Here is a 13,277-nt window from a genome sequence, read left to right on the forward strand (position 1 = left end):
AATGTTTGAGAAACGAGATGACGTGTCACGTTTTTTTAGTCTAATCCTAAATCCTATATGTACTTTATCAATTATTCGTAACGTATCTATTTCTCTTCACGAGCGTTTATTTGTGCTAATAATCAAACACTGTATACTGCGTTTTCATAGCAGTCTGCTGCCATAATATAATAGGCCAGTTAAACTAAAGATGCACCCCCACCTACTTAAGCTAGTAAATGAACTAAAATAGTGCAAACAGAACACGGAACACCCCGTTAAATATTCCTAGATCACGATTTTTTAAATGCAGCTTATGATACTCTTATTGAATCGGCAATCTGTAACACAATTTGTTTCATCCAAGCATCCATACAACCAGTGACATGTCCATTGTACAGGGTGAAGGCCTTTTTAAATGTTATGTATCATGACAACCTTTTTTCTTTTTACCCACGGTGAAATTGAGGTGCGCCTCTGCACCAAAGCAAAATCGAAGCTTTTAGCCTGCATTAGCAAGTCACTTGGGTCCAGCTTTCCCATACGAATCGCGCAACGTAACAGTTCTGTTGAACACAAGCTTCTCAGGCGTCGAGTCTGTGTCCACGGCGAAGTAGCCTGGAGCCACGTGGAAGTAGGAGGGTGAGTTGCATCAAGAAAAATACCAAATGAATGATGTAATGGTATACGCAAGTTCTGAGCTTACCAAGCCGCTCAAACTGGAACTTGTCACCCAGGACGGCCGTGGCAAGCGAAGGTACAGCATAAGCGTCCTTTATCACCTCTTTCGAGTGTGGGTTAAGATCACCCAGCCAATCCTCCAATTCCGCAGGATTCTAGATGCAGAGCAACAAAGACATTCGCAGGAAAGATGTTGGTAAGGTGACTATACGGCGCAACAAGCACTTGCAATGGAAGCAAGAGCAGTGAAATGTACAGTACCTCTGACATGAATAATTTCTCGAATAGTCTTACTTCCACCTTCAATGGCTCAACGCCAGGTGCCGGCTCAGCAACCCAGTGCAGGACACCCTATACGAATTGCAAGCCAAGTCAGTTACCTTGATTTCTCTTTTCTCAGTGCTCCAACTAGATTGGTCCAAATAGCAGAATCGTACTCTCTCAGATTTGAAGAGATTCCAGAGAACTGTTACCTTAGGTTTATAACTCTTTGAAGGATCATATTCGGCTCGAACTTCGACAATATCATCCGGAGTATTGCCATAAATAACATCCGTGCATTTTATTGGGAATGCATATCTAGGAATTAAATGGACAAGGTAAATATGGCACGGGTGAGCTATAGATAGACAAGTAATACCAGAGCAGCTTTCTCAGCCAAGAGATAACAGTACCTTAGAAGGGCAGATTTGCCGGGAGCTAGCCCATAGTAATCTTTCGAGTCCTTCAGGCGAAAATCAGTTTTCTCAATGTAGACAGTTCTTGAGAAAGGAACCTGTAGAATGAGAACATGCAAAACATTATGAGGTACAAACATAAGATGAAGCGCATAGATAATCAGAGAAAGAGTGAATTTATAATGATTCCCTTCCTTATTGGAAATTTAAAAAAGTTGTTACGTAGCAACATGACATGGTGTTCTTGTATCATACAGAAAATCAGGCACCTTATAGTAGGAGGAGGCGTCATCTTCAGGAGCATCAGGCCACATTTTCCCATCAAGGTCTAATACTTTTCCTTCTTCCAAGTTAGTAATTACAACCTAAAGTTAGCAAAAGGTAGTGCAATGAGTAATAATGAACTGCAAAAAAGATGAAGTGACTTGAAACAGGAACTGAACACCAAACCTTTAGAGGACGCAAAACAACCATGGTTCGACAAGCTGTTTTGTTAAGCTCTTCTCTGATGTGATATTCTAGACGGTCTACACGAATTAAGCTATTGTCACTGCATAGAAAGATATAACAGGCGCATTCAGCAGCAGAACGATGATGTCATTATGGATAGACAAAAGCATGGCTTCATGCAAGTATTCATTAACAACAATTCATTATTCATGTGTTTGTACCTTCTTGTTATCCCGATTCCACGGATAAAAGAATTAATTGCAGTTGATGATACTCCTCGTCGCCGGAGTCCTGCCAGTGTCAACAAGCGAGGATCATCCCATCCATCTACCCACTTCTCTGTCACAAGTCGATTCAGCTGCAGCAGAACGAGGGCAATTGATTTTAACCATATATTCGATATGTTAGCCTTGAATTAGTCTTCTCAATTAGTTTCAGTAGCATACCTTTCTTTTAGACATCACAGTATTTGATATGTTTAGCCTCGAATATTCCCAGACATATGGCTGGTAGAGGCCCAAGGCAACAAGTAGCCAGTAGTATGAAGGGCGACGTATGTCAAACTCAAGAGTGCACAACTACAGATGAGAAATAACTGCACTTAGTTCCTCCATGTTATGGTTAACCCAACTCAAAACTATTTGGAAAAAGGAAAATTACCGAATGTGTGATGTTTTCAAAAGAATCCACCATGCAATGAGCATAGTCGTAGCTCGGATAGATACACCACTTGTCGCCAGCATGTGGATGAGGGGTGAACTGTTTGGATATATAAACGTTAAGTTCTAATGTTATTATGAATAACAGACAATCGGTTGAGTTGTGTCACTTACTTTTATTCTATATGCTATCAAGTCAGACATGTTTTTGTTCTCATTTTGCATGTCCTGCTTCATTCGGAGAGTTGCTGTGCCCTCAGCAATCAACCCACGCCGCATATCTTCAAATAATTTCAATGACTCTTCAATTGGTCTATCCCTCCATGGACTATTCATCTTCTTCTCCCTGTATTCTTTGATTTCTTCTGCGGTCTGATAAAGCATATACCAGTCAGCATGTACAAATTTTATTTCTAGAGGACTCAAACACAAAAGATCTCTTCCCTAGCGTGACACCGTGCACAACTTCATTCACTATTGGATAAAATAATGAACAGGACAGGTGGAAGCTACCTGGTGATCCACATAGGCTAGCCCTTTTCGTATTAACTCAACAGCATGTTCATACAATGCTTGGAAATAGTCACTCGTGTAGGTTACTTTGTAGGGCTCCCATCCCATCCAATGGACGATTTCCTGAATGTGGTCAATGTATTCTTTCTTTTCAGCTTCTGGATTTGTGTCATCAAACCTGTTGTTCAAATATATGTTACAAATGTAATGCAACAGAACTGACGCAGCAACAAATTATTAAAGTTCTACATCCAGAACATATAGATCAAGAAAACCTAATAATAAATCTCAAGAAAATGTGAAGCAAATAGATTTAGCATAACCTATGAGCACAAAATTCCATGTTCTACAGAGAAGATTAGTAGGGGGGAAGATGGAAGGGAACTCTTCTGATGCAGTTTATACGGAAGATTACCCCTAAAGCATCATTAACAGGTCAGGAACACATGTACAAATGGTAAGTTAGCAGGAGGAAACTGTTTCTAATGGAAACTTTATTACCTAAGGTAGCAATGACCATTTCGCTCTTTAGCCAGTCCAAAATCAATAAACATAGCCTGTATGATAAGGCATGTAAGCATATACTTCAACTTAAGAAATTAGTATATATATTAATATATTAATATACATTGAAATTAATATATATATGTATGTATGTATATATATATATTTCATGAAGGAGATTATCAAAACCTTGGCATGACCAATATGAAGATATCCATTAGGTTCTGGCGGGAAACGGGTCATCACTTTTCCTCCAGTTGCCTTAAGATGCTTGTCTAAAATTTCCTTTGTGTTGTGCGCTCTCCATATGTCCCCATTGCTGTAAAATATTTCTGTATGAACCTATATCATAAGAAGAGATCAGAACTACTTTCGAAGGAAAAAAAAAAGATCAAGGTGCCTACGAGAATTATAATCATAACTCGTCGACATCACAGAACAGTAGAGAGAAAAGAATGAGATATGGATAATAACACCAATAAGTAATAACGACTTAATCATACCTTAAAGTTTTCCTCTGGCTGAGGAAATATAGTGTACGGGTTCAATTCATCCTCAGAAGGTGGGGCAGCAGTTGCTACTGCAACTTTTTTCTCCTGTAGATCATAGAAACATTAGCTAAGCGATACAACAAACAAATCATCCTATTTTAAACTTTAATGGTGCACATCAGCTCATCAACCTCAATTTTTGCTGGTTTTTCCTTCTTCTTTTTCACTGGCTTTATATTGTCAGCCTGTGTCTTCGGACCTAGTATCTCTGCAAGCCTCTTGTCAATCTCCTCCTGTACAAAAAGAATATGAAAATATTTCAAACAAATGAAAGACAGCCCAAACAGATCGAGTGTTTCGTATAGATAATTGTTTTGCACCTTTGTCGCCTTAGCATCACCCCAGGGGTGCCTCTTCCTAACCTGTCCGCATAGGTTACCAACTGAGAAAGAAGGGCAGGATTAAGGATTAGCTCCCCTGGGTAATCGGTCAGTAAATTACTAAATTAAGAATTAACTGCATATTTTCTGCATTCAATATTATATAAAACAGAAGGCACATGCTGCAGCTTTTGGATGATAATTTTTTCCACAATTTATCATGAGAAAGCTGAATGGGAAGACAAACCATTTATGTGATACCGTTGCTCCCTTATAGCTTCCATATTTTCGTTTAGAACCTCAGCGATAGTTGATTTAATCTCCTCAATAGAAACAACCACACCTGCAGGTATAACATTGTGCCCTAGTTATAAAAGTGGTCAACTGATATGGACTGCCAAAAAAAGGGTGCCCTTTTCACATCCAATTATCATACTTTTAAATGAAGTCATTATATTCTTAGCATCAAGTCCTTTACATATTCAATCATTAAACTTCTAAACAAACTAACTTTTCTCTTAACATCCGAAGAATCAAAATACTCCAGGCCCATATCAGAAAATTTTCAGAGCATTTTTAATAACCAATAGTTGCAATGTTTATAATTTGCAGATGCAGAAGCATATCAATACAATATGTTTAAAGCAAACATACCTACACCACAGGCTTCCTCAAACTTCTCCACATCTAGAGAATCAGGACCAATATTAGTAAGAAATGACAGAGCAGCATCTAGCTGCGCAGGGTTCTTTATCTGAAAAGTGGAAAATTGTGTCCACGTCATCAAAATAAAGAGTTGTTGAAAAAAGGATAACTCTTTGTTGACACTTGCAAGCAGAAGACCATAAAACACAACCAACTCATAGAAATCTTTGGAGGAATGAAAACGGTAAAGGGCATACCTTCGTTGACAAGACATAGTTGATAAGGACAGGACGGTGGACAAGTGCATTAGTTGGGTATTTAGTGGCAACCTGTTTCACCCAACAAGTAAGTTCAACCTTATAAGTTGGACATGAAAAATACAAAAGTTATTGATTACTCATGACTTATTAGTATAGGTGCTTACTGTGTAGAGAAGATTGCCAACTGACTTGTCACATCCACTTATACCAGCCTGTTCATTGGCAATACCAGTTAGTTAAACGGGTGAAGGCAGCATGTTTACAGAGATAAATGGCGCTGACTCAGATACCGCAAGTTAATGCAAAAACAAATGCCACAATGTTACACAAACAGAACAATAATATAAGGGCTAGGCATAAGTGGATAGCTAAAAGTGAAAATAAAAATTAAGATCAACAATTATGCTGTCAAAAAAATCAATAACCTAAAACATACCAAGTCATACTGAAAATTGAATCAGGCATGCTATAGAGAGAACTAATTCCATTGGGCAAGCCATAAAACAATGGACAGCGTCTAGACAAGTTTCTAGGAGAGAAAAAACAACTATTATTGCAAGCAAACCTAGTCAAATTTAATACCAGGCATCAAGGGGATTAGAGAAATGGTACTGATCAAATTAATTGGATGCAAACTAAGTCAGCTTCGACATAATTTGCAGATTTAGAGACCTTCGGGTCAAAATCACTCGCCACGTTCCAGAGTCGAGCTGGAAGGAGGTAACTGAGCGCATAATAGCACAGATTTCAACAATTCATAATTCCACCACCAAATCCCACACTAGGAACCAGCTAAACTGGAATCAAACCCCAAACGCCACGGCAACCATAGAAAGTAGCACCCGCCGAAACCGAAACGGCGAGCGCAACGGACAGCGAGCATCACCTCGGCTATGACGGCGGCGAGGTTGGCGGTGACCTTGTGGTTGACGAGCGCGTTCTCCGCCGTGCGCTGGTCGAGCCCGAGCGCCAGCAGCGCCTCCAGCGGCAGCGCCGGCGACTTGTCCTCGTCTCCCCTGGTGCCCATCTCCGCTGCTTCGCTCCGCCCCCGGCGCGCTAGGGTTTAGGATTCAGGCGAGAGGAATGGCAGTGGGAGGGAGCGGCGGCGAGGGAGCTCCTGCCTTTGTGTCGGGATTGGGATTTTGGGGGCGTGGGTTTGGACTAAACCCAAGTCACCCGGTATATAACAAGGCCCACTTGTACAGGCCGGGCCCACAAACCAAGGGGGGCGTGGGTTGTGCCCGCGTCACGTTGTGCGACGGATTCGTTAGTTTTTGCTTTCCGTTACGCCAGGCGAGCGACGGCTGGGATCTTCGCTTGCTGTAGCACCGATGTGATCTGAGCCGTTTGGATATTATACTATAAGAGCATGTACAATAGGTACTTATAAGGTATTTGGCATAGCTTCAACTTTGAACTCCGCCATAAATTACAGACGTAAGTTTTCGGAACACCCAACTTCATAGAGTAGATTGGATTATAACTTGTTTTGATAGAGTAGTAAAAGAGATACTTAACAAACTATATTTATCATAGTATCTATATAATTAGAGCTAATTAACTGTAATTGCTACTAGGTTACCCTGACCTCGCCCCTTCTTTCCTTTGCCCCTCCCTTGTCTTCCGTTTCCTTGCCCTCTCTCCCTCACAAACCGCGGGGCGGTCCGACTGCTGTCTCTGTAGCGCGACGCTAACGAGGTGGTGAAGTGGCTTGGCACGATGGAGGAGTAAGAAGGAGCGGAGGGGGAGGGGGAGGTGGAGAGCTCGGTCAGCAGCGACGCGCTCGAGGTTGCTCGTGCGGCAGCTCGGCGCTCTGCATGTGTTTGGATTGATTAGTCCTTACTTTGTACTACGACTGATGCAGTTTATATGGTAATTTGTAGTTGATTTGGTACTTGCCTTCCTTTTTTAAAAAAACAAATCTCTTTTTTTATTAGAAATATATCTTTTTTTCCTTTCGGATTAAGGGTAAAGAAACAAATCTTGGCTTCCATAGCATAATGCCACAGAGAAAGGAAAATATTTATCTTATTCAGGTAAACATTTTGATTGCCTGATGGCTAGATCTGATTAGGACATCACTCATTCGAATACATATAAGGTGAATCGTTCCTCACCATTCATACTATCTTAGTAAAGAATATGATACTACTAGTATGATGTTTTGTTGCTTAACAATATGGAAGAAACATTTTGAGCTTGTCTAGATGTCATCACTCGAAGGACAAGCCTATTTAAACTCAAAGTCGAGTTCTAATCGAACTCTAAAGTTTATTCAAAGTCTAGTGGGACTCGAGCTTGAGGTCGAGTTTCAAGACAACACGTTAATAAAACGGGTATAACTTTCGCATACAGAGTCCAATTGAGATGTTCTTGGACTTGTTGGAAAGCTTATGACGAGACATTTCTAATGAATTTAGTATCGACCATAGTTTCCTTATAGTTTAGTCAAAGTTGACGAAATAAGGTGTTGTGGGCCTTGCCATGTATTGTAAACATGTCAGGGTCAGAGTCCAGTTTATATAAGCCTTTTTCTACGGTTGCATAACCCTAGATCGACCTTCTCACGTCCTCTCTCTCTCTCTCTATATATATATATATGACACCTATTCTATACTCCTAGGAGTATGTACTCCCACATGCAATATACCACCTAAACAAACACTTTATACTCTTTTATTATTTTTAGTATACTCTAATACTAATTCTAAGATACTCCAATATGAGTTGTATGAAAAAAAATTCAATGTTAGCCTTTCATTTTTGCTATATACTCTTTTTTATACATAAAAGAAGTATATACGCAAATTATGATAAAAATCATGAAATTTCATAAAAAATTTCGTGGGATTTGTATTGTAGTATCTTATAATTACTAATGAAGTATATTTAAAGTGATAAAGAAGTATAACACACGTGTAAAAGTGGTATATGAGAGGTGAGAGTACATACACCGAGGAGTACATACTAGTTTTCCTATATATATATATATATATATATATATATATATATATATATATATATATATATATATATATATATGACACCTATTCTATACTCCTAGGAGTATGTACTCCCACATGCAATATACCACCTAAACAAACACTTTATACTCTTTTATCATTTTTAGTATACTCTAATACTAATTCTAAGATACTCCAATATGAGTTGTATGAAAAAAAATTCAATGTTAGCCTTTCATTTTTGCTATATACTCTTTTTTATACATAAAAGTAGTATATACGCAAATTATGATAAAAATCATGGAATTTCATAAAAAAATTTGTATTGTAGTATCTTATAATTACTAATGAAGTATATTTAAAGTGATAAAGAAGTATAACACACGTGTAAAAGTGGTATATGAGAGGTGGGAGTACATACACCCAGGAGTACATACTAGTTTTCCTATATATATATATATATATATATATATATAGTAGCCTTCGTAGTTTAAGCTCATATTTTGTTTAGATTATTCTATTTTAGATAGTTTTACCATTTGTTCAGTTTGTGGAACCCCAACTCAAGTACTTTATTAGTAATTAGCAATATTCAGATTACATCTATCTGTTTTTGTTTGTATTCTCGATTCGCTTATAGGAAAAACTTTGTTGGCGAGATCAACCGCGTCTTGACATGGTTGATAACCACTGAGTAGTAGTATAGTGGTTGCGAGGGTTCTCGATCTATTTTAGTTGGAGCCTTTGTATCATCAACATCGAAACTCTAACAATCAACTTATCATATTATCTTCGAAAGATCAGACATACTCCCATCAAGATCAAATTTTTTCCTCATTTTTGGCTTGTGGAGGGCTAGTAGGACTAGAAATAGGGCACTGCCTATTGCTTCAAGGCGCTGGCTTGCATATTGTAGGTGCAAATAGTTGCAGAGATGTAATGGCGGGTGAACAAGGATGAGTGGATACCAAATATAGGTGCAGGGCATTAGCGGACTAGCTGTATATGATGTACAAAGTTAACAAGTTGTCTTTGTTAGCTCATGGGGGGTTCTAGTGCACTCCAATTTGCCTGCCGTGAGCGGAGAAGGGTGATGCTGCCACGAGATGCAGTCATCTGAATACATCAATTCCTAATTGTAATCAAATTGTGAAATTCAGCTGTGTTTTTCTCACTCTTGTTGGTCGGATCCCTTGAATCGTTCTTTTTCACAAACAAAATTCTTTTAGATGATAACATTTTGATAGAAAAAGGGCATGAAAAATGCCACACTTTGACAGCAATATGATTCTTTTAGAAAAAGGGTATAAAAATGCAATGTGCCTTTGATTATCGATGTTCTCAGGTTTAATTATCGACATATGGCGACTACTCTGTCCCTGTACAGGTAGCATATTGATTTATATTCATGTGGAGTTGTTAATCCATATCTTGCCTGCAGCTTATTCCTTATTGTGCACCTTTTGTTTTCTTTCAGGATTGTTAAGAGATTAGTGATACCTGATGAGCGAATCATACTTATGTTGGCGGACAATATGGCTTGTAATCCTAGGAACATATATCCTGCCCAAGTTTTCAACAATGATAACCACCAGCTAAATCTTTATGGTGAAAACGTTGAGGTGAACTTATGATGAATTTTTGAAGTTCCAAGTTTCTAAAGAGCTTCAAAGTCATGACTTAGCAGATGCATAAACGTATGAAGGAGAAGCATGGGTGGGCTATTGTTCATTAGTGTATTTTTTTTTTCTTACATTTTAATATACAGAACTATCATAGGTCAAACTCAAGCAATTTTCAACAATCAAATGTTGCCCTACTGTTTTCAATTTGGAATAGTTGATTGTCGCATGTTCTCCTTTGTCTTTCTTTCAGATTTAAAGAGCTTCTGATAATGGTAGATACATGCCAGGCTACTACTCTCTTTTCACAGGTTTGTTTCACCGTTCAAGTTGCTAGAAATACTGCTTGACATGTATACATATTGGCCATGTCAACTTATATCACATTACTAGATATTTAGACAAGATGGCTTAATATATCTAACCTGTCTTTATGTGGCGCGATTACACAATTTTCTATATCTTCGCAGTCATACCTGACATATTTAATATTTCCAGCTGCAATCACCCGGTGTTTTGTCTATCGGTAGCAGCATGAAGGGTGAAAACTCTTATTTTTACCATATTGATTCAGATGTGAGAACATGCTTTCCATTCACAATTGTGGAAGATATTCTTTGCAAATGTATTTTGTCTTATAGTTTCCATGAAGTTTATTAATCTGATCTATATTTGTGGCATGTTGGTGCGTCTGTTGTGGGTAGATTTACCTACTATACACTTGCTTTCTTTGAGAAACTGAACATGTATAGCAATGGATATATTTCGTGATGAGATGATCAGTGCTCTTGTTCTTGCTTGGAACTATTATGTAATGTCGTAATTGACTTATTTGAGTATTTATGATCATTGTAATTGACTTATTTGAGTATATATGATCGTTGTATTGTAATCCATATATTCAAGTATCTATGAATGATGTAATATTTGTAACTGACTTATTTCGTGATCACATTTATTTTATTATTGTAATCTCTAGGAAAAATAATATTTTCCTACGTTAAAAACACTCACAAAAAATTATTTGTATAGCATAACTAAATAATCACAAATGATTATATGTCAAAAACAGTGTACATGTAACACCATAAGGGCACTATTGACAATTTCAAAAAAATATCTCATTTTTGGATCATAGCCACCATGCTAGCTAAACACATTCACTATCATCTCTAGTTGTATAATAGATCTGCTTTATCATGGATTTCTAAAGTAGAGCTGAAAAATCCGGAGTTAAGTTATGCCAAACACGCCCTTAAAGGAGGTGTCTATGAAAAAAAATCGAGTTTCTTTCTTAACCGCAGTAGCACAGTTCCTTAAGCGAAATAATATGCTTACTTAAGCATTGTTGCTTATATTAATGCTAATAATATAGTTAACCATATTTAAACATATACAACTTTTCTTGTATTGAAAATTATATTTTTTATGTAGATATTTAATATCTTTTTCTAATTTAGCATGGTTCATGCCTTAAGTAGATAATATTATTCTTTTCGAGGCATGAGGTCCAAGATACTACGACGACCGGAGCGATTGACCAGATCAAGGGCTTGGCTGCCACAGGATCCATCGGATTGGCTTCTAGAATCCACATAGAATCTCTGACGTCGAAAGTGTGATAGAATCCTTAGTCCTTTCATGTACATGTACTAGTACTCCCTACGTCCCTCCATTCAGAATGAATGGCATTTGATGACACGCGACAACCAAAATATGAACATTTGTCTTTCACCGTGTTTTGAATACTCTAATATATTGGCATAGGAAAATAATGTGTAGATTGATTTGAAAAGTGAACCTGCATCGTGTGTTCTATTCTATTGCAGGGGATGCTGAGGGAGGCTGAAGCAGCAGCTTGCTTCGAATGGATTCGGTTAGCGGACCATTGGTCTAACTAGCCGATAATCCTTGGGTCTGATTACTAACTAGGCGATGATCCTTGAGCCCAATTTTTTTAAAATTAGATCCCTTTTTACTCGAGGTTTTCATTGAAGACCAATAGGAGATACGACGCTGGGGATCGAACCCTGATGGACTCAACTCTACCACCAAACTTTACCACTAGACTCCTTGCCCATTCGCCCTCAAGTTCGATTACTTGATAACAGTGCAAAAGTTGTCGACAAATCTGCCTAACTGATCCTTGCTAACGTCAATTATTCACGAAGCCCAATAGGAGTTCCGACAGCTGCACAGTGTCTAGTTCCTTAAGATAGACAGAGAGCATAATAAGGTTGTGCATTTAGCTATTAGGTTGTGTGGTAGTTGTGTTTCATCTGTTAGTGTTCTGAGTGTGTTCGAGTCTCAGTCTGTAATGATATTATTTAATTATAGATAAAGCTCTCATTTCCAAAAAGAAAAAAAGGGAGCTTCTATGAAACTATGATTTTAACAGGTTTTGCATATATAGTATTAGAAACTAGCGAGCAAATTATGATCTAATAATGCCTAGGAATCGCGTTTTCCTTTTTTTTGTTATATCTCATGATTTTACACACAGAAATGCGCCAATCACCAACAAACAGTGTACTCCTAAGTGAGGTTTATTTACTGATTTGTATATCGTTCTAAATGGTAGTACCATTTCATTCAGGTAAAAAAACTGAGTGTGTGTTTAGAGGAGTATTGAGTTAGGATGCATCTAGAAGTGGACAAAAAGCTCGAAGCTTGTTTTAGCTTGTTTTGATAATAAGCTGGGCTAACATTTTAGCTTGTTTTGTTAACACGCCAATTCGTGAGCCTTGTGAGCCAGATTTGTAAGACCCCAAACCCGGGATCTCGTGTACCTTCTGTATCAGTCTCTGGATTAAGTAGCTGATATGCACAATATAACAATAATAGTATCACAATCAAACTTCGTACATAAGTTCTATGGTTCAGAATATGAAAGCTTTACAAACCATACTGTATATTACAAACCTGTTTGAAAGGCCAACAAAACACAGCGAAAAGCAAAAGTCCAAGCCACATGCACCTTAGTATGCGAATGTGACTTATAAGACTATTCTTCATCCTCGGCTTCACCTTCGGCGAAGTTGGCAGCGACTTCCTTATCTGAATGACAGCAAGAGTGAGTACAAAAGGTACTCAGCAAGCCCTATACTGCTTCCAGGTGTTGGTAGATGCATAAAGTGGGTTATTCAAGGATAAGGCTTTGCGGTTTAGATTTAAACGTAAAGCAGTTTATGTAGGTATCCAATTGTATCAACTATGATTGACTTCAAAATATTTTAAGTAGTTCAAAACCAGGTAACAAGCAATATCTGGGGGTTTTGGTCCTGGGAGGGGCTACATCTCACTCCACAATCCCTTTTGTCATATCTGGTGTACCTCTAGTACCACACAGATCCTGACAGATTGAGCTAGTAACCTCCACACGAACATCTAGTTCATACACTCACTCATCAAGACACACGCACCCTGAGTCTAGTCATATGGGGTCATGCTTTG

At 38.2% G+C, this 13,277-nt stretch overlaps 1 protein-coding gene across 1 annotated transcript; it reads right to left on the bottom strand.

Moving 5' to 3' along the window:
- Window positions 1-257: 257 nt before the first annotated feature.
- LOC133898235 (glutamine--tRNA ligase-like) lies at window positions 258-6,388 on the bottom strand. The gene is made up of 22 exons (XM_062338848.1): window positions 6,126-6,388; window positions 5,404-5,451; window positions 5,237-5,308; window positions 4,989-5,088; window positions 4,582-4,677; window positions 4,335-4,396; window positions 4,146-4,247; window positions 3,967-4,059; window positions 3,653-3,805; window positions 3,461-3,516; window positions 2,960-3,137; window positions 2,621-2,818; window positions 2,448-2,546; window positions 2,234-2,365; window positions 2,009-2,145; window positions 1,788-1,887; window positions 1,607-1,702; window positions 1,335-1,435; window positions 1,134-1,239; window positions 922-1,011; window positions 686-815; window positions 258-597 (listed from the first exon to the last, which is right to left on the bottom strand). Exons 1-22 carry the CDS (start codon window positions 6,264-6,266, stop codon window positions 500-502), a joined length of 2,388 nt encoding a protein of 795 aa, XP_062194832.1. The 5' UTR covers window positions 6,267-6,388; the 3' UTR covers window positions 258-499.
- Window positions 6,389-13,277: the final 6,889 nt, after the last annotated feature.

This window comes from Phragmites australis, chromosome 2 (assembly GCF_958298935.1).
Source record: "Phragmites australis chromosome 2, lpPhrAust1.1, whole genome shotgun sequence".
Classification (NCBI taxonomy): Eukaryota; Viridiplantae; Streptophyta; class Magnoliopsida; order Poales; family Poaceae; genus Phragmites; species Phragmites australis.